Source organism: Poecilia reticulata, linkage group LG2, assembly GCF_000633615.1.
Source record: "Poecilia reticulata strain Guanapo linkage group LG2, Guppy_female_1.0+MT, whole genome shotgun sequence".
Classification (NCBI taxonomy): domain Eukaryota; kingdom Metazoa; phylum Chordata; class Actinopteri; order Cyprinodontiformes; family Poeciliidae; genus Poecilia; species Poecilia reticulata.
Genome location: NC_024332.1, coordinates 40,527,729 through 40,555,450, shown reverse-complemented (window position 1 = coordinate 40,555,450; position 27,722 = coordinate 40,527,729). Strand labels below are relative to the sequence as shown.

The 27,722-nt window shown below is 37.8% G+C and overlaps 3 protein-coding genes across 5 annotated transcripts in view; 1 reads left to right on the top strand and 2 right to left on the bottom strand.

Annotated features, from left to right (window-relative positions):
* Positions 1-9,889, top strand: part of LOC103460122 (kinesin heavy chain-like) — a 26,673-nt gene extending 16,784 nt beyond the window's left edge. The window contains exons 10-27 of one of the 2 annotated variants that reach the window (XR_532856.2): positions 273-421; positions 571-719; positions 1,703-1,872; positions 1,963-2,031; positions 2,104-2,310; positions 2,484-2,630; positions 2,706-2,894; positions 3,554-3,671; positions 3,765-3,841; positions 4,793-4,902; positions 5,009-5,110; positions 5,492-5,552; positions 5,650-5,721; positions 6,065-6,169; positions 6,636-6,852; positions 6,939-7,114; positions 9,247-9,345; positions 9,433-9,889. Coding sequence is in view for 1 of the 2 variants with exons in the window: in XM_008402125.2 (XP_008400347.1) it covers positions 273-421; positions 571-719; positions 1,703-1,872; positions 1,963-2,031; positions 2,104-2,310; positions 2,484-2,630; positions 2,706-2,894; positions 3,554-3,671; positions 3,765-3,841; positions 4,793-4,902; positions 5,009-5,110; positions 5,492-5,552; positions 5,650-5,721; positions 6,065-6,169; positions 6,636-6,852; positions 6,939-7,096 (2,100 nt within the window). In the remaining variant the exon portion in view is untranslated. Of the gene's footprint in view, positions 1-272; positions 422-570; positions 720-1,702; positions 1,873-1,962; positions 2,032-2,103; positions 2,311-2,483; positions 2,631-2,705; positions 2,895-3,553; positions 3,672-3,764; positions 3,842-4,792; positions 4,903-5,008; positions 5,111-5,491; positions 5,553-5,649; positions 5,722-6,064; positions 6,170-6,635; positions 6,853-6,938; positions 7,115-7,288; positions 7,713-9,246; positions 9,346-9,432 lie in introns of those variants that run through there. The other variant, XM_008402125.2, reaches the window with a different exon arrangement.
* On the bottom strand, positions 9,247-21,861 carry arhgap15 (Rho GTPase activating protein 15). Of its 2 annotated transcripts, none has more exons than XM_008402115.1 (13): positions 21,791-21,861; positions 14,331-14,505; positions 14,187-14,258; positions 13,667-13,807; positions 13,432-13,521; positions 13,239-13,337; positions 12,997-13,132; positions 11,599-11,733; positions 11,204-11,302; positions 11,014-11,091; positions 10,760-10,894; positions 10,480-10,585; positions 9,247-9,514 (listed from the first exon to the last, which is right to left on the bottom strand). In XM_008402115.1, exons 1-13 carry the CDS (start codon positions 21,802-21,804, stop codon positions 9,331-9,333), a joined length of 1,464 nt encoding a protein of 487 aa, XP_008400337.1. In that variant the 5' UTR covers positions 21,805-21,861; the 3' UTR covers positions 9,247-9,330. The 2 variants fall into 2 exon arrangements, with proteins under 2 accessions (XP_008400337.1, XP_008400330.1); XM_008402108.2 differs by lacking the exon at positions 21,791-21,861 and adding an exon at positions 17,459-17,517.
* A 1,213-nt stretch (positions 21,862-23,074) lies between these two features.
* Positions 23,075-27,722, bottom strand: part of LOC103461729 (lactase-phlorizin hydrolase) — an 8,996-nt gene continuing 4,348 nt past the window's right edge. The window contains exons 7-17 of the mRNA XM_017309356.1: positions 27,578-27,715; positions 25,930-27,483; positions 25,555-25,823; positions 25,183-25,473; positions 24,899-25,097; positions 24,563-24,765; positions 24,372-24,478; positions 23,995-24,126; positions 23,681-23,904; positions 23,344-23,580; positions 23,075-23,244 (exon numbers count right to left, since the gene is read on the bottom strand). Of these exons, the coding sequence (XP_017164845.1) occupies positions 23,075-23,244; positions 23,344-23,580; positions 23,681-23,904; positions 23,995-24,126; positions 24,372-24,478; positions 24,563-24,765; positions 24,899-25,097; positions 25,183-25,473; positions 25,555-25,823; positions 25,930-27,483; positions 27,578-27,715 (3,524 nt within the window). The remainder of the gene's footprint in view (positions 23,245-23,343; positions 23,581-23,680; positions 23,905-23,994; positions 24,127-24,371; positions 24,479-24,562; positions 24,766-24,898; positions 25,098-25,182; positions 25,474-25,554; positions 25,824-25,929; positions 27,484-27,577; positions 27,716-27,722) is intronic.

Sequence of the window (27,722 nt, the reverse complement as noted above, 5' to 3'; positions counted from 1 at the left end):
TCTCTCTCTCTCTCTCTCTCTCTCTCTCTCTCTCTCTCTCTCTCTCTCTCTCTCTCTCTCTCTCTCTCTCTCTCTCTCTCTCTCACAAAAAATCTTGGTTATGTTGAACCTGCTTTATACTATAAGAGTCAGTTTTACCGACTTTAAAATAGATTTATCCTCCAGTTCTTGATCATAATTGAGGTCATAGCAACAAAAAATAAACATGACAGAAAGGAACCAGATAATAAACCTTCATAGATCACATCAGTGTATTATGTATGTAACTGTAGAAAACCCACGTCCCGTACCGAGACAGCAAGATGACCAGGATTCTGCAGGACTCTCTGGGAGGAAACTGTCGGACCACCATCATCATCTGCTGCTCTCCATCTGTTTACAACGAGGCTGAGAGCAAGTCCACCCTCATGTTCGGTCAGAGGTAAAGTCCACAGGTTCCCACTTTAGTGTTCAGGACAAACAGTCTGTTAGTAGCAGCTTTGAAGGATCAGTTTGAGATCTGAGCAGCAGGTAAATCCTAAACCTTCCTTTCTCTGTGTTAAATCTGTCCTGTGTGGTTTCATGTTTCAGAGCTAAAACCATAAAGAACACAGTTTCTGTCAACCTTGAGCTGACAGCCGAGGAGTGGAAGAAAAAGTACGAGAAGGAGAAAGAAAAGAACAGAAGTCTGAGCATCATGATCCAGAAACTGGAGAATGAGCTGAAGCGCTGGAGGAAAGGTGAGGAAAATTTAAACTTTAACCAAGTTACTGCTGAGAGCTACTCCAAGTTAATCATGTTACAATGAGGGGTGAAGATGTAAACATTGGCGGCTAATATTGGTTATAAATGTTTCTGTGAATTAGAGATCATTTGCCTACAGATGCTGAAAGCAGAGGTTTTGAATCATTTGATTAATATTTCTACAAGATTGAATGTTTTTATTAGTGTATTTGAATGTAAAATCTGTAACACGTTCATATTGAACATGATTGACTGAGATTAAATGTTTTCAAACAAAGCAAAAATACAGAGTTGACAAAAATTATGAGCTATCAAACAGTTGAAACTAGAAAATCGCTGCACAAAAAACTGGGAAAATAAAAATGACTTAAATGTTAAGAAACTTTGTATTATGAATTTTCACTTATTGTGAAAGATATTCCAAAAAAAACTACTGCATCTCTAATGAGAGGTGATCTGTGTTGAGTTTTTGTTCAGCCCTGCATCCCGCAGTGGAAACATATCTGGAAAATGTTCCTGCAGTGGAAACGCCTTTTTACAGTCATTCCTGCACTGTGTTAGGACGCCACCTGGTGGATTTCTCTATTAATTTAAATTTAAAAGTGTTAAAATGGATTACCATTATAGATTTCTGCATTTTTTAAATATTTATGTTTGAGACTATCAACTTCAAATCAAGCGTCAGAGCTGAAAATGCTAATCTTAGAAACTGTTTTTATACTAATTGTGATAAAAGGAAAGCTCTATAGAGCCTTTCCTTTTATCTTGATTTATTTTCTTAATAACAGCGTATATTCAGTGACTCAGTTGACATTTTTTGACATTTTAAATTAGTTTTCAAATTTTTCCACATTTTGATGTTTCTTTTATTCTTTTAGTTCAGGTAAAAAAGCTAAAACCATCTTTATTTTTGGTGCCCTGACTCCCCCTCAGTAAACCAGCTGATGGTGGATTTCTGACTCTTTCTGATTCTCTCTAGGTGAGTCTGTACCTGTGGAGGAGCAGCTGAGCAACAGAAGCAAGAAGATCAGCACCGAGACGCCAGCGGTGATCGAGAGCTTAGCCCCGCCCACCGCGCCTCTGTCCGAGGAGGAGAAGGGGCAGTACGAGACGCTCATCACCAACCTCTACCAGCAGCTGGACGACAAGGTTGGTCTCACCTGCACCTGCAGCAGGATGATGATGATGATGAAGACGAGTTCAGAACTGAAACCGTAAAACTGCTGACTCGTGTTTCAGGACGATGAGATCAACCTGCACAGTCAGACGTCTGAGAAGCTCAAGCAGCAGCTGATAGAGCAGGATGAGGTGAGTTCCCATGATGCCCCTGTACTGCTACCGTTCTCCTCCGCACCCCCTGCTGACGCTCTGCTCCCACAGCTGCTGCTGTCCAGGAGTCAGGACTACGAGCGTCTGCAGGAGGAGCTGAGCCGGCTGCAGAGGGACAGCGATTCAGCCAAAGAGGAGGTGAAGGAGGTGCTGCAGGCGCTGGAGGAGCTGGCCGTCAACTATGACCACAAGAGCCAGGAGGTGGAGAGCAAGACGCGCTGCAACGAGCAGCTGAACGAGGAGCTGGCTCACAAAACGGTGAGTCCACAAACTGAAGCCTTGTGTTGGCTGGTTGTTTTCAATGAGCTCCAAGTCTTTCAGGTTGAAATTTCTAAAACTTCTCATATAATATTTGCACTTCAAATCTTTAAGCAACCCAGTAGGTTTCTGTGAGATGTTGGCTGTTGATCCATGATGTTCTGTGGTTGCAGGCGGGTCTGGAGGCCGTTCAGAGGGAGTTGTCCACCATGCAGGAGCTCAGCACTCACCACAAGAAGAGATCTGCAGAGATCCTCAACCTGCTGATCAGAGACCTCAGTGAGATCGGCAGCGTCCTGGGAACCACAGAGCTCAAAGCTGTGAGACTCTCCTGCTGCTCTGCAGGCAGATATCCAGCTTACAGCTGACTGACTGCTTCATGCATGTTTTCCCAGATGGCTGAGATGAGCGGCGTGATGGAGGAGGAGTTCACCACGGCTCGTCTCTACATCAGCAAGATGAAGTCCGAGGTCAAGTCTCTGGTGAACCGCAGCAAGCAGCTGGAGGTCAGCCTGACGGAGAACACCGGCAAGCTGGAGGTCAACGAGAAGGAGCTGAGTGCCTGCCAGCTGCTCGTCTCTCAGGTAACACACACCTGGGTGTATTGTATTAATTGTTATAACTTTTGAAAGAGACAACAGAATGTAACTATGGGAAAGCGTCACTATTTGTTGTGAAAATGAATAAAAACTAAGTTAAAAGTCTAAAACAGAGCAGCCTGCAGTTTTATCTGCAGAAGGTGATGCTCTCTCTCTCTCTCTCTTGCAGCCTGAGGGAACCACAGAACTCGCTGTTTCTTTTTAAGTAGCATCTTATTTCTCTGTGCTTCCTCTGACTTTACTTACAACATCTCTGTTACTTTAAATAGTTAACTTTGAATCATCCAATTCCAGTCAACAATCGATTTCTTAGTGCATCTTTAATTATTCCCCATCAGGACAAAACTGCTTTTCCTGGCATGTTAATAAAAAATTTTTTAAAAAGTGTGGACTTTTTAAATAAAGTATTTCTCAGAACAAACTTTAACCTTTGAGGAAGTTAAAATTTAACGTGGAATCAGCAGAGCTACTGCAGGAACTCCAACTGTGTGAATGAGTAATGCATGATAGAGAGATGTTTGCTTATGAATCATTTCACAAGTGTGCGTGTGACCGGAAAAACAGCAAAGCGTTGCTGCCCTGGCAGACCACCCTGCCAGGGCTGGTGTTTGTTGTTGTTTACGTTGTTGTTGTTGTTTTTGCAGCTTCAGGCCAAGTTGGAATCCCTGTCTGCCGACCTGCAGAGGATGGAGCAGAAGAAGAGGCAGCTGGAGGAGAGTCAGGATGCTCTGATGGAGGAGGTTGCTAAGCTACACGCTCAGGGTCAGGGTCATCACCATGGCTACAGGAGGTCCTGCTCTGTGATTGGACAAGAGATGATGTTGACCAAACCGAAACTGTTGTGTGTGTTTTCAGGTCAGATGCATGAGGTGACGGTGATGGACAAAGAGAAAGAACACATGAGCCGATTAAAGGATGCTGTGGAGATGAAGGTAAAGAGTCTGAGATCGTTGAAGTTTCCTCAGAACAAGAGACGATCAAACAGATAAACAGATCCTTTCAGTCTGTCGCCTCTCTTCAAAAACTCAGTTTGATCTCAGTTATCAATATTTTCACTTTAATTAGTCAGTGTTTGTGTTTCTTATTTGTAATCGTCACTGACACAAATTTCCAGCTGGTTTCCTTAAATTGAGACACCAGGGCCAATTTGTGATTTTAAGAGTGAGGGTTTTTTTTTCTCACTTTCTTTTGTAAGAAAATGATAAAATATTTTCAAAAAGTTGCTTTTATTTTAATCAACGCTTCTGTGAGTTGTTAAACAGAGTATTAAGGCCAGGCTATGAMAAGTTTTGTTTATCTATGAGAAATCAAACATTATATTAGTAGAAGATGCAAATTTACCAGAAATAACTTTTTTAAATTATGATGAATAAAGTAGTTTTCTGAAGAAAARGTTTTGATACTGATACAGTTTGCATGACTGTAATATCCTGCTGTTTATGATAATCTTATGAATTATGGCTCAGTGTTTCTATTAGGCATTAATTGTTGTCTGTAAATCTTTTACCAAGGTATGACGTCACAAGATGCTTATTGTTCCTCATTTTGATTTTTTATCATTTTCTGTGTAAAATTATTACTYCWTTCTCCTAATATTATCATTTTATTCTAGTAATTAAAAAAAAGTCTGGTTCTAATATTCCATTGCATAATTTGCCTAAATTCAAAATCCAAATTAACAGAAGTTGTAAAACACTGTTGTCAAACAACATGGTGGGCTCTAAGTTCACTCTGARCTATGGAAACACAAGAAAAGAAATYCAGATTTTCCAAAAATAAAGTTTTCAAAATCCAAAAAATKAATTAYTGGATAAGATTGATTATCGTCCACCGCTGTGTGACACGTTTAACCAGGAAACCTGCTGCTGCTTTGTGCTCTGCAGAGAACGYTGGAGGAACAGATGGAGAACCACAGGGAGGTTCATCAGAAGCAGCTGAGCCGACTCCGCGATGAGATCGAGCAGAAGCAGAGAGACAACGACCTGCTCAAAGAGTACCGACTGTTTYCACCGTTATTACTCATCAGTTCAACCAAATTATAACTCCTGGGTGATAAAGTTTCATTTTATATAACAGAAGCTTCTGTGTTTATTGCTCAGTRTGAATCAGGCTCTGCAGCTGGAGAACAGGAAACTTCAGTCTGACTTTGACAAACTCAGAGCCGAGGATCAAAACAAGGAGCAAAGACTCCAGAAACTGCAGTAAGTTTGTCCCTCTTTGCTTCCTGTATCAGGAGTTTGTTGGTATTGTATGAGTTGAGAGTTACTGTTTGTTTACTTCCACCTGCTTGTATTCAGGCACACAGAGGGACAGATCTAATTTAGTTTGTAATGTAAGATGCTTTATTGAAATTGTCATGCTGTTTGTTGGTTTTTAKGTCACCATTCTATTTTACTGATATGTTTATATGTAAACTGTTTTCAGCTAAATATTTAATTCCATCTTATGTGAACTAAGTGGGATTAAAAACAACAGGCAGTTTCTCTTTTCTTAAATTCTCTACAAAACTGGACATAAATCTTTTCTCTCTGCTACGTGAAGCCATCCAGTGTTCACTCTGCAGTCTCCTGATTTCATTTCAGGTTTCTGAATGAGAAGAGAGAACAAGCCAAGGAGGATCTGAAAGGCTTGGAGGAAACTGTGGTATGAGTTTTATTAGTCCACATTAATTTATTTGGATTTTCAGTTGACACATGTTGAGGATCAGTGATCTGAAAATGACTCTGTTGTTGTTTCACAGACCAAAGAGCTGCAGACTCTGACCAACCTCCGGATCCAGTTCATACAAGACATCACGTCTCGAGTCAAGAACGTAAGAACAAACGCAGCAGGTTCTGATTGTTTAACAGAAATCATGTGAATCTGTAAACGCTGTTACAGATAGGTCAGTTGTTTCATATTTATGCTATTTAAAACATGAAATGGATTCCACACTTGTTTTTCCACATTAACTGTTTAATGAACCTGCAGGTGATTTTTTTTTCAGACACTTGTTTTGAACTGACTTCTAACAATTAAACATTTCTTACTCAAGTATCCATCTTTGATAAAAGTTGTTCCAGGACACTTTAGAAAGATCAAGACCATTCCAGTTGTAACCAGTCTGACTCAGATTATTAGTGTTTGTTGGATTTAACCCATTGTCCGTTGACCAGAGCTCAGAGAACGACAACGACGAGGCCGGCGGCAGTTTGGCTCAGAGGCAGAGGATCATTTTCTTAGAGAACAACCTGGAGCAGCTCAGCAGAGTCCACAAACAGGTGAGGTATCACCGCACAGCACTCATCTGTTTTATGTTTATTTGTCTGTATTGAACTATTTCAATAATTATCAGTGGATAGCTTCAAATTAAAATTCCTATTCTAAGGTAGCGTCTGTAGACTGAAACACTGCATTAACAATAAACACTATTGATATCTAAGAAGATCCATTTTTAAAAGTTTCAATAAAGTTAATGCAAAGTTTCCTTAATAATGTGTTAAATGCATAAATAACAAATTAAATACACTTTCTTAACTACCAATAGATCAATGTATAAAACCGATCTGCAGGATTGTTTTTGGATTCAAATATGTTTTAGTGTAAGAATTATTTTTTTCTTGTAAAATGCCTTTATAAATATAGTGAATTGAATTAAAGCTCTAGATCTGTGATGAACAGTCACACCTGTTTCATCAGTTTCATGACAAACTGTAGCAGATTAAATTTAAGTCTGCGTCTTCCCAGCTGGTGCGGGACAACGCTGACCTGCGCTGCGAGCTGCCCAAGCTGGACCGGCGGCTGAGGGCCACCGCAGAGCGAGTCAGAGTGCTGGAAACGGCCCTGAAGAACGCCAAGGAGTCGGCTCTGAGGGACCGCAAACGGTACCAGCAGGAGGTGGACCGGATCAAAGAGGCCGTCCGGTCCAAGAACGTCTCCAGGAGGGGGCACTCTGCTCAGATCGGTGAGAACCGCAGCCTGCAGAAAACTGAATCTGTAATCTGAAGAGTGTGATTTCAACTGAGTCACATGGTTCCTGCCTCCATGCAGCCAAGCCAATCAGAGCCGGGCACCAGTACCATCACTCGTCCTCCTCCCCATCCATTAAACCCACCATCAGAGGAGGGGGCGTGGCCTCCAGTCCTCGCCATCACTCCTCCCGACATCAAGCAGCTCAGCAGCAGCAACAGCTTCAGTACCCACAGTGAAACCAGCAGGGACTCCAGGTCAGTAACTCTTTGACCCAATCAGGACTGAAGGCTTGGCTTTTAATCAGGTCTAATAAATGAATATGAAGAAAAATGAGGAATTAGTTGGACTGTAATTACTCCATTTAATATTATTTCTTCCCCTTTTATTTAGTTTTTTCTTTACAAATGTATGACTTTCTATCTTTACAGGTAACAGCTGGCTCTGGATCAGTTTTTTTGTTTGTTTGTTTCTGAAGATCTTTACTCAACTCTCCGGTCGTCACCAYTCTGCCTTTACTGGGAACATTTATTTCCTCAACTTTCCTCTTTAACAGCCAATAATAACTTGATTTGTTCTCTGATTCAGATCTTCTTCTGTCAGAAAAACAAAGCTGTTTGTTTTAGTTCCTGTGACTCTGATCCATTCATTTAATTCAACTTGTCTTTCTGCAGTATTAAAACCTGAACTTTAGAAGACAGCAGCAGTTTATGCTGCTGTTTTTTTTCTTAAGTATAACCCAAATAATGCACATTGATGCATCAAAGTGCATTATTAGAAGCATTATCTTTAATCAACTTTGAACTGTTAGACACTTTCCTGACAAAAAAGAGAAAACAGAGTATTTTCACCTCAGGTCTGATTTTTTTGTATTTCTCTTGACTGAAAAAAAAATATTAGAAATTAAATTTTTGGGATTTTTGAAGCAGTCTTTTCCTCCCAACAGCTAATAGTAATGATAATAATAGTAATAATAATAAAATAAATAAATAAWWAATAATAATGCTTTTAAATTGCAATATAATTTAAATAAACACTGCCTAGTCATCTGATTTTAATGGTATTTACACTATATAARCCTTTTTGGAGAAAAATTACCTCAAATAATTTCATCTATTTGCACATCATTGCTTTTTGAGTTTACATTGCTAATAGTTGTTTTCAATCATTTTTGCTGTCCTGTCTTGAGTTTCAATTGTTCTTTTCGTGAATGTTTAAACTTACCAGTCCAAGTGTTGCCTTTTTCAACATTTTATATTTTATTACTGGACATTTTGATACTTTTTATATTAATTTTTTATTTTTTYGTTATTGCTGGAGAATTCCTCAGCTGCTCCTGACCGTTTCTACAAACATTAAGTTTCTACAAACATTATGTTTCTGACCGTTTCTACAAACATTATGTTTCTACAAACATTAAGTTTTCTTCAGAAAGAATACAGTAAAGGAAGTTCACCAAAACGCATCCTGAGCTGGATCGTGTCCGTTAGACCCGTGGTGTGTTTATGTCTGTGGGATTCAGATGTTATGGAAGTGTTGTGCTGTATTTGCTATTCCTGGTATTTGTTGTCACAGTTACTGATTTTCAATGATTGTATTTATTTTACTGTATTTATTTCACTACCATAATTGAAATATGTCTAGTCTACTGTAATTATTTTTGTGTAATTATTGAACATTGCTGCATCATGGCATTATTTTAAAGTATTTTTTTTACTGCATTTATATAACTATTTATTTCCCTGTAATGTTTAATCATTTAATGTTTAGTCATTTACTATATTTATTTTCACCTACATATTRTATTGTATTTTCAATTATTTTCTACATTTGTTTTTTTACTTTCTATATTTATTTTACTTCATTTATTTTAAATTAATAGCTGATATTTCTATTATAGATGTCAAATCATTATTTTTCCTCCAGTGTTTGAAGCACAATCTTCCCTCAATGACAAAATAAAGTGTTACTGATATCAAATATGTTGCCTCTAAATGTTCTTTCTCAGATAAAAACCTTTTAGACACAAGTTTTTCTTCAAATTAGATTTTTCAAATTTAATAGATGTGTTATGAGTCCAAAAAAACACAAGTTGTGATATTTATTATTTATCATCCAGCGGGGGCTGAAGGGACAGTAATATGTTATTATATACAACTATCTGTTTAATAAATTCAAACATTGTTTTTAAAATAAATGTGTATTTTTTTTTTAACCTAAATTCAGTTCAAATGAAAATAAGCAGCAGTCACATTTATCTTGTAATGTTAAAATAGTTGAATATTTACAGATTTATTTGATCAATTTCAGAAGTTTGTGTTTTTAAAACAAACTATTAGATGAATTTTGATCTAACGATGTAATACATTTAATCCTTTATACACCCCAGGCACCCAAACACTTCATCAGTTGGATGATTTTCTGGTGATGAGTGGATCCGAGTCCATCAGTCTGATCTGACTTCCTGCCCGTCTCACATCCTGCCCAGGTCAAAGATCTCYCGGCTCTCGATTAGGATGAACTCCACGATCTGGTTCTGGTAAACCATGTTGACCGCCATGTTTCCTGCATCCAGCTCAGGCCACATCAGTGTTGGTCCAAACACAATACCGATACCCTGAGTGGACATCAGATTCTTCCTTGAAAAAGCCAGAACTCTGAAAAACGCARAAGAAACATGAAGTCAGAGGGAGTCAAGAGTTCTGTTGTGGTTCAGGTGTCAGGTTTTGGTCAGATATAGATCTGGTGATGTTTTATTTTTATTAATAATAGTGTCATATCTGGAACCAAATATAGGTTTGGTACCAGAGGTTTGAATTTATGTTTAAAGACATGATTTCCTACTGAAACATGGCGAATACTAAAGTTAATAAAACTCTTATTTTCACACACAACTTCTAAATGTAACAGTTTAGTTTCATATGTTCAGATAAATAATATGACTTCAGCTTCAAACACTCAGCATACAAACATTAAGTACAATTGCACAAATAAGCAAATAAGTAAAAAAAAAAAGAATATTTACATGTATAAGTACACCCAATATTTCTTTCTTTCATAAAGGGGCGGCGTTCCAGTCACACAGTACCATTTGGTAGCACAATCAAGTAACTGTTACCTTCAGTTGTTCAGAAAATAACTCTCTCTGAAATTGGGCTTCTGTCCCTTTAAGAAGCTCCTGCTCTTTCTGACACTTTGCCTTCAACATGTCATCACAACAGTGCCATCACCTTGTGCCGTTTACAACCATTCTACGAACCATTAGACTGAGAAGTAGTTCACATGATGAGCTCAGTAGACGAGTAATTCCACCAGGTGTTTGCTAATTGCTGCTGCTGCTAGTCTGGAGGAGCTGACTCCTCATCTCAGGCCAAAAAAGCACCTTGGCTATGCCTATTGTCAATATACTCACATTCAATAAATATTAAAAATGTGCATTATTATTTTACCTTCTCAATTCATTAAAATGAAATAAAATATACGTAGACTGATGTATGCATTGAATTTCCCCAATGTGGGATGATGACAGTTATTTCTAGTCTTGTAATTGCAAACAAATGGACATTTTAGCTGCTTATTATGTATCTGGTGAGTAGAATAATATTTCTTCCAGCATATTTACTTTTGCAGGTGGCTGAAGAGCAGCTTCATGGTGTCATGGTTGGGCTTCGGCAGCTGATGGATCAGTTTCTTCACAGCCTGAGTTTTCTGTTTGGTTTCTTTAATCTCTGTTGAGAAACAACATCAGTGTCAGTTTACATCCATTTGAACGTCTTCATCATTTATTCATGTCTTRATATTTTTAATTTCAACTGCAAAAATTCACCCCATTGTTTAGCTAAAATCGCTCAGACAGACATAATAGACCAAAGAGAGAAAAAATATGATTATTTTTCACTCACTGACTGCCTCCACAAACTGCTGGAAGAACCTGAAGGGGAACAGCGGCTCCGGCAGCTCACGGAAAAACATCTTCAGAGCTCCTGTGATGACGTGGACGTCCTCCCACTGGTTGTGGTCCAGGTCCAGCTCTTCCTCTGGGACAGAACAGACAAAAAGGCTTTGGTTTCTCAATCTGAGGTTTAATCTTTAGTTTAAGCCASAACATTGTAATTAGAGAAAAGCAGCAGATGACATGCATTTCCTTCAAGCACACCTTGGTCAACAATGAAGCGAAGTTTCTGGATTGTGGCCAGATTTCCACTGACCCTRTAGATCCCGTCTGCGTCTAGACCTGAAAACATTAAACATTCAGATGATTTAGATGATTAAGGTCTGTCTGATGAATCAACTCTGTGTAAAGGACAAAGTTAGGCAGAAAAKAAAACATCTCCYGCTGAACGTACCTCGTTTCTCAACAGCTTCTAAACAAGTCCTTACAAATTTMGGAATTGTGGTTCCTTCACGATCGCAGAGCGTCAGCAGGTGGCAACCAAATACTCGGTCTGAGATTTAAAGGAGAAAATGTTCAGGTTAAAATTTCTACATTCTGTTTAGATTTCATCTGTCAGGCAGAAATAAAACAGTTTATTAGTTTAGCACAGCTTTTCACAGCTTCTGTTTAACTGCATTTTAAATACAAAAACATACAAATCTTATCCATCCATCCATTCATACTACATGCTTATCTGCCACAAGATACATTCTAAGTTTATWATGTRGATCTTTTAATTGCTCATTACAAGCATTAAAACATSGATTGATTTTTTTTTACAAAATTAGTTTTTTGATATGCAACAACCTTTGATGAGGCCTTTCTCCTGCAATGTCTTCATGGACGGACGTCTGATGATGAACTTCTTCAGTCTGTTCTTCACTCCATTCTTGTCTGCACTGTCTGAGGCGCTGTGTTTCAGCTTCGAGCCTCCAAACACGTCTGGAAAACAATTAAATATTCAATWATAAGATCATATTCTGTTTATGCAGCTGAAATGAATCAACTCAGAGGAAAACTCACTCAAGAAATRAGTTTCAGGACATGGAAGGGTTAAAGTTCAACTGGAAAACTGAGTTTGAGTTTAAATTTCTTTGTCATTTGGTGCACATTGTAATGCATCACTACTAAAGATATGAAGCTGTAGTTTTCCTAACTACAGCATCATAAGGTCTTAACTGGATCAGAACAAATAACTGTTTTAATGAATAGAATAGAATAGAATAGAATAGAATAGAATAGAATAGAATAGAATAGAATAGAATAGAATCTTCATTTTCATTGTAACAATGAAATATTATACAATAAAATTGGGTACATTTCTCCAGATAACATCTCGCTTAAGAAAGACTGCAAATAATTACTTATATTGCACTTATCACATGATAAAAAGTTAGCCGAAAGCTACAGTAGATGTTAGCGCTCCTAAACAAGCAGAATTAGGTAAGGTATGCATTCCTCATGAGAAAAAAACAGTAATTCAAAAAAGTGAATTTAAAACCATCAAGAAATTGATTGTAATGTCMTATAATGTAACTTTTTTTTWWAWTWAWWAARKYMAAAAWYWAAAWWAAWTTWRSCMAARGGGRRAAAAAAWTTCACTTTCTCTCAAAATTAAGCTTTCAAAAACCATACCGACACCAAATAATGTCTGAACAKTGCAGACTACTTGTTTTGAAGTTGGCACAGTTAGCAAACAGGAACTAAACACTTGTGAAGAAGAAGAAGTATCACATTATCTTGAACAGTGTGGGAGGATGTACGTTTGGTTACAGAGAATGCTATTTCTGTCACTTCAAGAAGGGTCCACTGTGGGTAGAGTAGGCACAAGTTGCAGAGTAGTGTTACTGTAAGATAATATCGCTCATGTAGAAGTAAAAAGTAGAGTCACTCACGTAAATGCAACTTGTTATTACCTACCTCGATAATATAAAGGTATAACAAGGTAATTTGCATTCAGAAAAAATTTGCAGTAACTATTTAATAATTTTACCACACTGTCTCCCATCTTACAKATGTTTATTTTATTATCACTATAGCAACTATAGGTCAATACACAAMMCCACAAAGCTGTTGCTTTTTCCAGTTTGTGTCTCTGTTCATAAAYACTGTTTAWCTTATAATTACMACGTKTTTGTAAATCCTGACTGAATCTGGTTATAATTTAATCCTAATTTTAAGCATATAAATGTGTTTTATACTTACTGATGGAGCGTCTGTGAACTGGGTTTCTTTGCTTCATGTTGGGTGAGACGGAKCCGTGTCCAGGTAAGGAGCTGTGCCTGGACAGTAACTCTGAGCTGTTGGACCTCCGCAGAGCAAAGCCTCTGCCCTCTCTCGTCTAAACCAAAAGAAAARAAAAATCACAGTGAGACATCATTCCACTTTTTATACACCTAAAGGAAAACTAATTCACCACACTGTAGGTGCTTGATGTGGTTTCTTACTGATGAGTCGACAGTTTTTCTGATGGCTTCATGCCATTTGCTGGCAGTGGGGAAGCTGTCAGCCTGGATGAGGTATTCACTTCCTGTGTTAGTTGTGATCTGGAACAGACAGAAAAGTTACAATTCAGTTTTAAAGATCMACAAGCTGCCCAYTAGACGAGGCGACGGCTCCGAGGCGGAAGACATGTCTTACCTGGAAGACATTTTTCTTGCTTGACTTCTCCGCTGCCCACTCAATGACGGCCCCACAAAGCTGAACCACATCCGTTTTACCTCCTGGTTTCTAAACACRGGGAACGTTGGACACAACATGAGCGATTAATGCACTTCCTGCTGCCAGTAGAGCAACAAACTGATACTAAAGAACTAAGCAGGTCAAGTTTCTGAGGTTGACTCTGTGTCATGGTTGAGTTTAGACAGTTCCTTACCACACCAGTTTCCTGTTTGTCTTTATACAGCAGCAGTTCATCTGTGGTCAGCACAGTCCACATCGAAGTCCAGTTCTTCCTCTGCTTCTTACCGTTGTCTGAGATCTTAGCGACGTTCAGGTGTTCACCTTTCAGGTCCACCTGGGAACAATCAGAACCTTATTAACCTCATGTGTGCAGGACCAAGAAGGCAACACTAAAAACAGACGTCGACACAAACTGAGTCAAAACCCGACACAATGGGTCTGTATGAGAACGACATGTTTACTGTGCTTCTTAGATGAGCTTAGCACTGTATTCTGTAAAATATAGAGATCTGTTCCTAACAAAATATGAGAAAATTTGTGCATCGTATTGCACAAGATTTAATGCCATACATTTTTCAGTATTAGATAAAATAAAAGTTGTCATGGAAATATAACAGAAAAGTGCTAAATGTTAACAAAGGGTATCTTATCTAAATTCATTTTAAACCTTTTGACAAAGGCAGCTTTTTAAAGGAGTGAAGTTTTATACATACCAGTGGTTCGAATGCTGTTGCTACTGAAAGAACCACACCGTGCTGGGATTGATTCCTGCGATGTCGAGACAGCTGAAGAAGAAAAACATGATTTAAAACCAAAGAAAGATGGTGCATAAGTTTGGGTTTGTTTGGTCTACACACAGGTTTCTGAGGAAGGTCAGAGTCCTGCAGGACCATGGACTTGGACTGGCTCAGACGGTCTCCGGAGCTCTGGGAGCTTTTTATCCTCATCTGAACGGCTCCCTGTGCTGCAGCGCTCTGCTGAGGAGTCTGAATAAGCGGCACTTGTTTAACGACATTCTGAAGGTTTGTGATTCTGAGGAGAAAAGAAGACAGGAGGTCAAGTAAAGCATCTGCTAAAAATGTGTCTACTTCATCTCACAGTGACAATATATTGAACAAACTTCCAGATTTATGCAAACTTCCACTTTGTATATATCCTAAAATCAGGTTTAATCAAGCAAGTGTACTTGTGTAGCACATTTCAGCAACAAGGCAGTTCAAAGTGCTTTCCATGATAAAATCACAAAATCAAAGAGTCACAAAAAAATTAGAGACAGTCACCAATTTGAATACCATCATCAAAAACACCAATACACATACCATGGTCAATGTTGCATTAATTTAGGTTCAAAGGCAACTCTAAGCAGGTGGGTTTTTAGTCATGATTTAAAGATCTCAAAGTTTTGGCTCTTTACAGTTTTCTGGAAGTGTGTTCAAGATTTGTGGTGCATTGAAGCTGAATGCTGCTGTAGGATGCAACCATGATGTGTCAAAGTTTGGACATTGCTACAAGTTCCTGTTTTATTTTGAAAATCATCCAGATGCCCTTTAGTGAATGAATTTGTTGCTTTTTGTTTCCTGCCTGCCCTGCACACCTGACTGTAATTCACCAACTCGGCTCTGTTATAAAAACCCTTCCAGTTTTGTCCTCTGTAAGGATCTCTGTCCTCTCATTAGGATCTGTTTCTTTGCCTTCTGTTATTTAACAGTTTGCTCCTGTATTGTTCTGCACCGCCATAGGATACCTGAATTAAGTTTGTGATGATGAGGACTTTTTTTACACGTTTCATAAAAATGACTTTGTTCTTTATTCCAATCTGATCTGATACTCACATTTAACTTCCTCTAATTTCTTTTTTTTCCCTCCCACCTGATGGGAAAATTTAAAAAAAAAATCTAATTTGAATGTGCAATTAAAATGACCTGAATTACAAACCTATCCCAAGTTTTTGTCTCACAATTTACCTCGTTTTTAAGGAGCTTGTTGGAAACATACCACTGTTTCTGGAAATGCTCCTTGTAAACACCAGACATTGAACTGATGTTCTCAAATAAAACTATCTTTATTTGGGAACATTTAGGAGCACAAAGCAACAAGTTCAGTACCCATCATGGTTGTTGTGCATATGTACAAATTGAAAGTTGTAAACTACTAATGAGCTTTTCTGGATGTTTGTATCTCACTGAACATGCATCGTCACTCCCACTACACACTGTGACTTGTATTGTTAGAAACAGATAATGGCAAAACCCATCACTCTTACCAGGTTTTAGAAATGTTATATTGTTATATTGTTATACTGTACTTCAAAGATGTGGAACTTTATTTTTTTTAAAGGTACACACAGCTACAAAACTTTCTGTGTGAATGTTTGCCAATGTGCTAGGCTAACATTAGCTATCTGCCTCTCTATTTTCATATGACTTGTTGATAATTTGGGTCATAACATCCTGTACAGACAAAACTTACACAAAGATTTATTTTTCTCCTGCCTCAAAAACTAATCTCTTTACATTTAATGTCCTAATTCTTAGTGACTATAATTTGGCAGCATGTTGCTCTGTGTTCTGGTTTCTACCACATTAGTGTGGTTATAAGCTTCATCTTATATTGTCACATAGACAGGCCAGATGAGCTTAGCAATGTCTTTTACTGCTCTTTCACCATGAAAACCAACATGGTCACACTGATAAGAAGTCTTGGAGAACCCTGCTGTCTCAGAACTGATGCAACAAGAAAATACCCAAATGTTTAAAGACTATAATTCAGACTGATCATGAAGTTTGGTAGGTATTTAATGTTTTTGACCTTAAAGTTCCTTTAGGTCTGTCTGAGTTAAAGTTGGAGGGGGAGACTGTTTTAGGTTCCTGTTTTCAGCTTTGATTGCTTCACTTCACTTGCACAACACTAGTCCTTTAGTCAAAAAAACTGCTGCCAACCGAGAACATTGAAAGTGTAAAATCCAAAGTACTGCACATTTCCCGCAAAATTTCTACATACTTTATACTTGAAGATTTAATGGGCAAGAAAGTAAAGTGTAACTGTGCGCCATCTAAATACTTTATAAATGGAGTTGTTAAAGATTTTTCACTGATTTAGACAGAATAAGATATATCTGTGTCTTATTCTGTGTGTTTTTAGGAGGAAGCGGCTTAGATTCTGGTAATAAACTGAAATCTGAACTAATCTTAATGTTGAAAGCTTGACCTGAAACACTTACTTTGGCCATGAGATGAGAAAGGCTAATCACTGATGAGAAATGACCCCAGAGAGCAATTCCAAGTCCCCTGACTGACAGGGAGCCCTCCCACAATTTTTTTTCTTATTTTTTTTTTTTCTTATAGAAATAGAAAAAATTGGGGGCCCAGTCAATTACAAAATTAATCATATAATGTTTTTAAAAAATTTTAGGAGTAAAAATGTAATGTTTCCACTCCCAGACCAAAAAGCACACGTGCATTTTTGGACTGAACCCCCCGGATTTACATGAAATGGTTCGTTCCTGCTTAACGCACTTGACGACGGCGTTCTGTAAGTTACTATGCTGCCAAGAAAAATAATAGTCAGGTTTACAAAAAGAAAGAGATAGAGAAAAGATAAGAGTGTCAATTTATAGCCCAGTTTTTCTCCAAGAAAGGTGAGTAGACTGTGCGAGATTGTCAACCATTTAGCATAGTTAGCTTAGCTACAGAATAGAGAGACATTTCACTAGCATGTGATGAATGAAGGAAAGAATTTAACAACATATTAATATATTTAACTTGTCCCTGTGCCTTTTATCACACTTAACAGCAGATGAGTCAGGCAGCAGCAGCTCTAGCCCAGATACCAGCATAACCTCTCCCCCCTGTCCCAGAGAAAAGGTGAGCAACACTGTATTCAATAACAAGCAAGTTAGCATCATTCCAGGGAATCTTTATGGATATTTCCTGTCTCTCTACTCTTTTTAGAGTTACACAACAAAAAAAATATATTTATTGCTCACAGAATCTTAATAAAATCTTTCATTAACACACTTAGCAGTGAGTGAATGAGGTTGAGTGACACTAGTGCTAAGGCTGTCCTCCTGGTTCTGATTGGTTGTTTTGGTCAGAACGGTGCAGGAGGAGATTGGTCTTTTCACAGATTATCTGTTTTATAGCAAACTTTCATGACATGGCGACAGCTTTAACAAATGTGGAAAAGTTATATACTGCAGCTCGAACAAAATGCAACAACATAGCATTTTTTGTGAAGTGTGGATTGCATGATTGCTTCATGTATGTTTTGCACATTGTCTGTGACTGTTTCTGTTGGGGAGAGACACTTTAATAAGGTAATAACTATCCATCCATCCATTTTCTTTCACCCTTGTCCCTCAAAATAAAATAAATTAAGCAACCTATTTGCATGCAGCATGTGGACTGTTGCATATAAAATTCACTAGCAGTGAATATTGTGATAGTATCAGCATTGGGCCAAAGAAAGCAAGGCGATTGCAAGCCTTTAAAATTGTGATGCTTTTGATGGGTCGGATAGTCTCAAGAAATTATAATAGCATCTGTGAAGGGGGGGCCCGCTTTTATTTTTGGGCCCAAGATTCCTGGTGGCGCCCCTGTTCAGAGCTATGATTCTTGCTCTGTAGAAGTATCACTGGTGGCCTTTCTTTAGGAGTACTCTCAAATATACTTGAACCTCTAAAAATATACACATTTTTGGGTATGAATTTTGTAGAATAGTACATCAACGTTCTGGTCAGAAATGTGTCATAGATATAAATATGCCGTGTGGCCGTAGTGAAAGCATGATGTATGTCTGCTATCGGAAACCTGCCTTTATTTAGCAAATGGGCACTGCATACTTCTGCTTCATGCAAGCTGCGTCTCCTGTGTTGCATTTCCAAATGTGTGTCTGGTTTCAGTGTTGCTCACTTGAACTTCAAGCTTTTAGACACTGCTTGTTATAAAAGGCTTACGTTTGTGTTGCAAACAGGGAGAGTACATTTTATAAATCAACTTTTTTACATGCTAGAATCAGAACTATCTGCATGGGAGCCATTTGCACATTTTCCGGTTTAGTGGACGTTATTGATATAGCAAATGCATTTCCCTCTGCTGGTTAAAAGGTGTAAGTCCACTACACATTTCACAAAACATTCTGATTAAATGGCATATGCACTGTTAATATGCTCATCTTTAATTATTCTGAAAAATGTGGAAATTATTCCACATAAAGTAGCATCAAAGATTTATTTTATGAGTAAATTTTTATTTACTAATTTTATTTACTAATTATTGTTAATTAGTAAATAATCACTAATTATTAAGATTTCTCTGATTTTGTGAGACTCAACCTGACCCTTCAGTTTCAGCCACGTACAGTTTTAGCATATTAGTTGTTATATTATTAATAGCTATATTAATAGTTTATATTTCATGCAGATGTAATGTAGAGCAACACAGAAAGAACAAAAGACAAGTATGTTGATGTCACCCAGATTAAATGGACATTAGACACAAGAAAGGCAGACATTAAAAATTACAACAGACATTATTAGTTTGGAGATGACACCAAAAAAAGATGCAGACACAAACAGTCTACATTTTAATGAGATGACAATGGGTCTTTTAACAGTGTTCAAATAAGGAAAACATGAAGTGACAAAGTCGAGATACTCGCCTCATATTTTTAGTTCACACATTTTAAATCATTTTAGTAAATCTTGTGGTTTCTTGCGGTTCGCTCACTTCAGTGTTGCATCAAATTAACATGTTAAAAAATGTGTGTCAAAGTAAACATTAAACTATAGGTTACTGAACAGTCGAGGCTAAATGGCAGGAAATAATGAGGTTAAATGTGTTGGCAGAAGTGATATGTTTCTACTTGTACAACTTAAACTCAAGTTCTCAGTAAAAAGAGATTTATCAGAATCATATGAAGTTTAAAACAAAACACATCAGTGAAATTAATAGCAACAACAATAAAAACATTTTTGTCTTGTTTTTAAGGAAATGTTTCTTATTTTGATTCAAGTTAGTTTTACAAACCAGACAAAGGTACTTTTTTAAAGACGACTGATTACTTTTTCTTTCACTGTAGTAAAAATCTTAAGTTGATGTATCTATAGCTCTAGAACTTTTTAAAGTATAGTTTTTTATTACTCTTTCAGTCATTCTATTATTATATCTGGTCATTTCTTTATTTTCTCTATTTGTGGCTCTTTTAGATTATTTTTGTATATTCTGGTGCTGCTGTGCTATAAACAGTGCACCACTTCAGACAAACAAATGAAACCAGACATCTACATAACATTACATAACAAACTTTCCCTTCACTCTCTGACATTGAATCATATTAAATGTTTCCTGTTTTAGGCCAGGTATAATTACCAAAAGTTTTGCTATGTGGCAAATGTCCAAGCAATGAGAGACAGAGGGATTTTAGACGAATCAGATTACATGCATTAATATTACTATTGTTGAAGTTGCCACAAAATAAGTAGAATATAAACAGCATGAGAGTCATGCTGTCACTGCATTGTTCAGGAAGGAGACAGGTTTTGTGTTGCAGAGTTTAGGTGTGAAACAAAAGCCCTTGTGAAAATGCTAACTGTTAACAGCATGTCAATGTCCACAGCAAAACAAGTCATGTACCAACCTGGGCTGAAAAACCACTCAGCGAGGAAGACGCCCTTCATCCAAAAGCAACATTATGGGCCAAATCAGGGTAAAAATAAATATTTCGCACCATGTTCTGTGGTTTGAGGGAAACAAAACTTAAGCGCTTGACCATAATGACCATATTTAGATTGAAGGATGGATGTAAGCATGAGAGCACAATCCTGACTGTGAAGTATGAGGGCAGCATGAGGGTTGCTGCAGGAGGGACTGGTGCACTTCACACATTATGGGGAAAATAGCATTGTGTGGAAATATTGAAGTAAAATCTTTAACAATCAGCCAGAAAATTCAATTGTGGTTGCAAGTGAGTGAACAATCACCATAGTAATGTCACCAAATCAGATATGCAGTGACTTAAGGACAGCAGAGTCATGTTGGAGTGGCCATTAGCTCGATCACAACCCCATAGAGAATCCGTGGGGAGAACTGAAATGAAATTTTTGAGCAAGAAAACCAACAAACCTGACTAAGTTACACCAAGTACCAGAGAAATTGAGAAGCTTGTTGAAGCGTACTCAAAATATCTGTCCCAAATCATACAGTTTTTGTGCCAAAGCCTCAAAAAACTAGGGCACTGAGTAAACTTTTGAATTAGAAGAAAGTTTAAAGAAATCTCTCATTATTCTGCCATTAAGGAAATAGAAATAATTATGTTAACCTAAATGAAGAGAGGAAATGTTCATCCTGATTTTCACAGTGATTTTTTTTAAGTTGTCATTTTGTGCCGTGTCTGTAAACATCTGTTTTCAAACGTTAAAGAATTTCACCTTTTATAGCAGTGATGTTAGTTTGAGGGTTTTGTTCCCGTCTCTGCCCCCAGATGTCCTCAGTTACTGGTTGCATGTTTTTATCAGCATGTTGACAGTTTATCACTATTACTCATCTCTCTCCTACATCTACTTTTATGAGAGCTTGTTTGTTCTTTTTCTACTCAGTCCATTATGATCAGATAAAGATGCCCTGTCCTGAAGAACATTAGAAAAAGCTCCATAGGTTATGCTGCCGACAGAAGCTATAAGGAAGCAATAAGTGATTCATATTGAGCAGCCCAGACTCTCACATGCTGTATATTAATCTTTATGATGCAGATTTTTTTTTTATTGCATGTTCAAGTAGAATATTGGATTTATTTATTTGATCAGAATTCACGTAGCTTTGAAGTAAATGTTGATATTAACAGTGCTTTCTACTCCGTCATAAAATCAGGTAAATTTCTTCATCTTGAAGCTGATAAATAATTTATAGACGCCAGGAAGGCAACAATGATCCGATCCTCATAATGGCCCCTGAACTAAGTGAAAGGGAGAAGAGGCTTCATTAACCGGAAACTGACTGAAACCGTCCAAACAACGGAAGCTGATACTTTAGTCATGCATGAGGTCTTTATAAAACAAATTCAAATAAAAACTACAAAATTAAATGATCCTATCGTGTTTGTTCCCCAACAGAAAAACGTAATTCAGACGCTGACATCGGACCTTTAAATGTAAAAACACTGCAGATGTCTGTTTATGAGGAAATGTCAAACCTGTCAGCATTTCAGTTACACTAAATTTAAATGTTATTTTATGCATCCAGAGGTGACAGTAGATATTTAAAAAAGGTATTTTGAAGATATAAAAGCCTAGATGCTGAAGAGATGAGTTGAGCAGTCTTACCTCGTACTCGCCATCCCCGTATGTGCAAAATGTAGATGAAGAGACACAAATAGTTGAGGCCTAACTCTTAGAGGAAGTATGATTCGTCACGTGGCTTCTTCAAACCAGCCGTCTCTCAAACTGCTGCAACCTCCCCATTTCCTGCAAACGCAAAAACATTTAACCTCATTCTCCTGAGACTAGACCCGAACCGCTTCCCTGCATCTATTAGAGCTGACTGATCATCAGCTGCAGGCTAGCTCAGCCTTACTGGCTTTAAACACAGGTTTTATTAAAGGTTTGACATTATGTATGAATTATTTGCTGAAGTTAATATTTGAATTAATTTGAATTCAGTGTCTTCCCACAAAATACCTGCTATTTCTGCAGGAACTATCCAGCAAACGTGCTTCTTTACAAAATGTAGTTTTTATTTTCTGCTGAATTATATTGTCTTTTGATAGAACTGATCAAAAATAACGAGATGGTTGTATCAATACTACTCTGCCCTCTGGTGGACAGTTTGTGATGAACAACTTCAATATAGTTAGGACAGCATGGCAGGACATGTTTGCTAATCTAAAATTGAATAAAAGCCGCCCCAGCTAAGTAATGTTGCCAACACCTGTTATCTATGTTTTTTAAGGCTATTGCTTATAATATTTAAAATTTTGTTCCACTGAAATGTTTACATTTTCAAGTTTTGAAAAATGTGATTATATGTATTCATATTTTGCCTGTGTTAGTGCTTTAAAAAATAACAGCCAGGATGACTAAAACTACTAACAAAAAGACATGAACTTCACAACAGTTATATCCGTATCACCCACTATTACTGGAGTATAAAATGAACATTGCTAAATGTTGATCATCTAGCATAATGATATATATGATACCTAGCTTCCCACTTGTTGCATAGCAACATGCATCTTTTTTGCAGCAAAATAAATTAAAGGAAGCACAATAACTATAGAACACCATAACCGTCTTTTTTGTCTTTATTAAATGTTACATATTTTAATTAAAGATGTCATATTTGAACACTCTAGTTGAATGTCTCAAAACACTTTATCACACTTCTAGCTATATAAACATTTAAATACAAAAACATTTTAATATCAGTTTACTTATGTTGTAAAAAGCCCAGTGAATTAAAATAAGTGAATCATCCAAAACATACAGTTTTAGCTGCAATATTACATGTTTGTTGATTCTGGTTTTTTATGTATACTTTACAAATATCCACTTAAATGCTAAGATAAATGCCTGAATGGTAGCTACAGGTACAATTTCAACTTTCTCATTTTATTTTGAACATCTTTTAGTGACAAAGCAACCGATGGACAAACAAATGGCTCCAGTTGCTGCCACAAGCAGCAGAGCAAATGTAGTGTTAAGTCCGGTTTCAGCTTCTTCAGCGGAGAGCTTCAGACCCAGAAAGTTCACTGAATTGTCATTTTCTGGAGCATTTGTTGCTGAAAAAAACAAGTTTTAGGTAAAATTGAAACTATTTTTCACACGGTTATAAAAAACGTATCTTTATTTCCAAAATGTTTATAATCTTCTACTGTTACCTTCAGGTTTGGGCTTCAAACAATCGTGAGGTCCTGATGCAGGGTCGGGAAACCCATTGCAGTTGATGATGGTGGAGAAGAAAGACACAGATTCCTTGGCCACTCGAGGCACATTGGGATCAGAGCGATTGACATAGAAAAGTCCAAATCTCTCTGAGAAGCCAGTGGCCCACTCCAGGTTGTCCATGAGTGACCATGCTGTGTAGCCACGGACATCCACATTATCAAGCCGGTAAGCTGGAAAAACATAATTAATCTTTTCATGATAGAAATAATTCATTTTTTAATTTTGTCCRTCATAGAAAACATAGTATGTTCAATTAATTTCTTTTAATACCTTTCAGTACTTGGTTAATATATTTTTCATAAAAGTAACTCCTGTGAGAGTCTTTAAGATCTGTGGGCCCACGCTCTGAGACCCCATTCTCAGTGATGATAATCGTAGGATTTCCATATTCCTCCTTAATAAAGTTCAATATTCTGCGCAACCCAAATGGCGTGATCTTCAGCCAGCCAGAACCAGAATCTAGCCAGGAACGATCAACATATGTCCCTGCACCCCTATGGATAGTCCAGAACTCATGTGTTTATTWCMATTTTAAAACATATTCAATACACRTTCTCAATTGCTATGTGTAAGTTCTTACTCACCTATCTGCATCATAATGCTGAAGATTTCCATACTCAACAGGGAATGCCAGGACAGTGGTGTAATGGTTGAATCCAAAATAATCATGGGTCCCCTTAATTCTCTTTATTTCCTCTGGGGTAAATTCAGGTAGCCTGGATAATATAAAATTGAATTTAATTTWGGTRGAAAATTRGTTCTCTAAAGTTTTAGCTTCAATTTAAACCAAATGGGAAAASGGAATCCCGTGGAACATAYAACACAAACCAGCTTTTCAAAATCACAGGTTGCTGAAAATTAAAAAAGGTGTGTGGTCAGGCAAACACTAAAGGTGTAAAAAAAAGAATATATCTAGCAGAGCTGATAACAGTAGTTTTTTGTTGTTGTTTTTTTGTGGTACCGTGATTTAGTCAATCCAGCTGCAAGACTGCGTTCCCGAATGATTGTCTTCATCATTTCACTGTAGTCACCATTAAATATGGGATGGGCAAACCACCCAATGTAGAACTGSACAAAGAGGCACAAATCATCAATGTCTCAAAACTGAAGAACAATAATATTTTGTGAAGAATGTGACAGGACTTGRTTTACCTGTATTATACGTCTTGCTGCGTCAATGTCCTCTTGCTTATAGGGGTTTCTGGGCTCTGACCAGTCAGAGTTGATAGTGATAGAGACTTTTCCATTCTGTCTACCCCGATATTTGTCATTGTAAAGGTGCCATGCTTCAGCATGAGCTTTGATAAGGTTATGAGCAACGATGTAGGGAAGAGTACCTGGACGGAAACTAATACCTGAAAACACAATCTGGGTTAGATGCAGTTAGTCTTCCTTTCTTTGGCGTTTTTGTCTAAATCACATTTCCTTACTCCTTACCACCACAAAATATTTTTTATTTTGTTAGGGTTCATTGCAAGTAAAGCATACCTGGGGCGGCTACTCCGTATCCATGTCCAATCATTGCTACGTTATAGGGCTCATTAATGGTGATCCAAAGTTTCACTCTATCTCCAAGACGACTGAACATAACGTCAGCATAATCCCTGAATCKTTGRACAATAGTGTCATTCTCCCAACCTCCCACATTCTGCAGAGCTTGTGGAAGATCCCAGTGGTACAAAGTTACCTGAAAGAAAAGACAAACACTTTTGAGTATTTGGATGTACTTGTTGTAWACTCTATATTGAGGAGCAAAGACAAGCTAAACTTACATGCGGCTGTATGTTTGCAGCAAGCAGCGCATCCACCAATCTGTYATAGTAGCGAAATCCAACCTCGTTGATGTGATTTGTTGTGCCATCAGGAAGTACCCGCGTCCAGGATATAGAGAAACGATAATGGTTAACGCCAAGTTGCTTCAATATTGCAATGTCTTCATCTATTTTATTGTAACTGTCACAAGCAATGTCCCCATTGTCACTGTCAAAGATTTTGAGTGGCGTGTGAGCAAATTTATCCCAGATGCTGAGACTTTTTCCATCAGCTCTCCATCCACCCTCAATCTAAAAACAGTAAAGGAAGAACAATAAACAAAGGCAAAAAAATTMTTTCAAGACAAATAAATTTGGGTTCTCTCATCTTACCTGGTAAGCTGCCGTGGCACTACTCCAAAGGAAATCCTGAGGGAACTCTCCATACAGCATCTTCTCATCTTCTGTTATGGGGAAACCATTGTCTTTCATAAGTTGAAAGTAAAAATGAGCTGACAACTTGGGTGTTCTTGGTCTGTTTGGGTCAGTAAAGTCGACATGGTAGAACCCAAAGCCAACTGTATAGCCATTTAACCACTCAAAGGAGTCCATGAGAGATGTTGCTGTGTAGCCTTTTAGCATTACTCCGTCTAGTTCATAAGCTGTAATTATGAGAAACACAAATATAAATGAATGATCAAGACTAGAATCAAGTACAGTATGTCAGCTTCAAAATGTTATCCAAAGCATTTKATTATAATAAGGTACCTTTAAGAGCTTCATTGATGTAAGTCTTGTAAAACAACACTCTGTCAATGTCATCCCAAGAGGTTTTTGCTGTTGTAGCCCCACCATTATCAGTTATGTAAATTTCAGGGTCTCCATACTCTTTCATGATCCAATTCAAGAGTCTCCGTAGGCCCCATGATACAGCTCTCTGGTTTTTGATGGCTGTAGCTGGTGAACCACTTTCTTGTTCCTCTGTGAAGTCCCAGTCATTTTGATAGGAATGTGGAGACAGCAGACCTGTGATATGGGTTACTAWCCTTGTGGTGTAGTGATTCACACAAAACATATCAGCAGTTCCTTTRATCAAGTTCTTTTCCTCATCTGTGAAAGAAGGGAGTCTTGATTGCGAAAGACTTTGGAGTTCACTTTTGACTAAAACTTGGGCTTTCATGGCCTCTGGATARTCCCCATTCTTGAAAATCGGGTGGGCAAACCAACCCACATGGAACTGCATTGCACGGTCAGCAGCAACAAGATCACGAGGAACATTGATATCTTTAGGTTCAACCCATTCAGCATTGAGGGCAATGGAAATCATACCTCTTTGAGAAGCGCGGTATTTCTCATCATATGTGTGGTATGCTGTAGCGTGAGCTTTTATTAAGTTATGTGCAACTTGGTATGGTGCTGTTCCTGGCTCCTTAATGTTTGGAGGGATTTGTCCAGTTCCATATCCTAGCCATGCAAGTCCTTGAGGGTCATTCATGGTCATCCAGAATTTTACTCTGTCACCAAAGGTGGCAAAGCAGAAGTCACTATAATCATTAAAAATGTCAATCATCTCTACATTCTGCCAGCCACCAATGTCTTGTAGAGCTTGTGGGAGRTCCCAGTGATACATGGTGACCATTGGGGTGATTTTCTTAACTAAGAGACCATCAATTAGTCTGTTATAGTAGTCAACACCCTTTTGGTTCAGGGATGCACGTCTACCATTGGGAAAGATTCTGGACCATGACAAAGAAAATCTGTAGGTCTTCACCTTCAGTGCTTGCAGCATATAAATGTCTTCATCAAGTCTTTTGTAACTGTCACAGGCTTCATTGCCATTTGCATCTTCAGGAATACCACTACCTGGCTTCTGAGTAAATGTATCCCATACACTGGGTCCTTTCCCCTCCGCATTCCATCCACCCTCAATCTGGTAAGCTGAAGATGAGACGCCCCATAAGAAGTCTTGTGAGAAATTGCCATAGTGATACATTTGTCTGTCAAACTTTTTCTGTGGCGTAAATTTTTCCCAGACAACTTTTGATGCTGATGGGACGTCTGAGGGTGGCAGTGGGGTGGAGCGGCGAGGTGGTGATATTTTCACACCTTCAAAATGATCTTGTTTTTGTGAAACAAAACCATTTTGCTCAATGATCTGAGCAAAGAAATATGCTGATTGTTTTGGTGTTCTTGGTCTGTATCCATCTACAAAATTAACCTGGTGAAGTCCGAATCTTTCACTGTACCCTTTATTTCCCTCAAATCCATCCATAAGTGATTGCACTGTGAATCGCTGCACATCCACTTTATCGAGTTCAATGGCTGTAAAATGAAACAGAAGACAATATTAAAAATGTATTTATGGTTTATTTCAGCTAAGCAGATGCCAAGTATTAAAGAAAAGATAGACACAAACCTTTTAGGGCCTCACTGATGTAACCTCTCATGTACGCAATTCTACTAACATCATTCAGGGTGTCTCCACTGTCATCTGTTGGCATGCCATTCCCAGTTATGTAAATGGGCACATTGTTAACGGCTAGATAATTTGTTTTAATGTG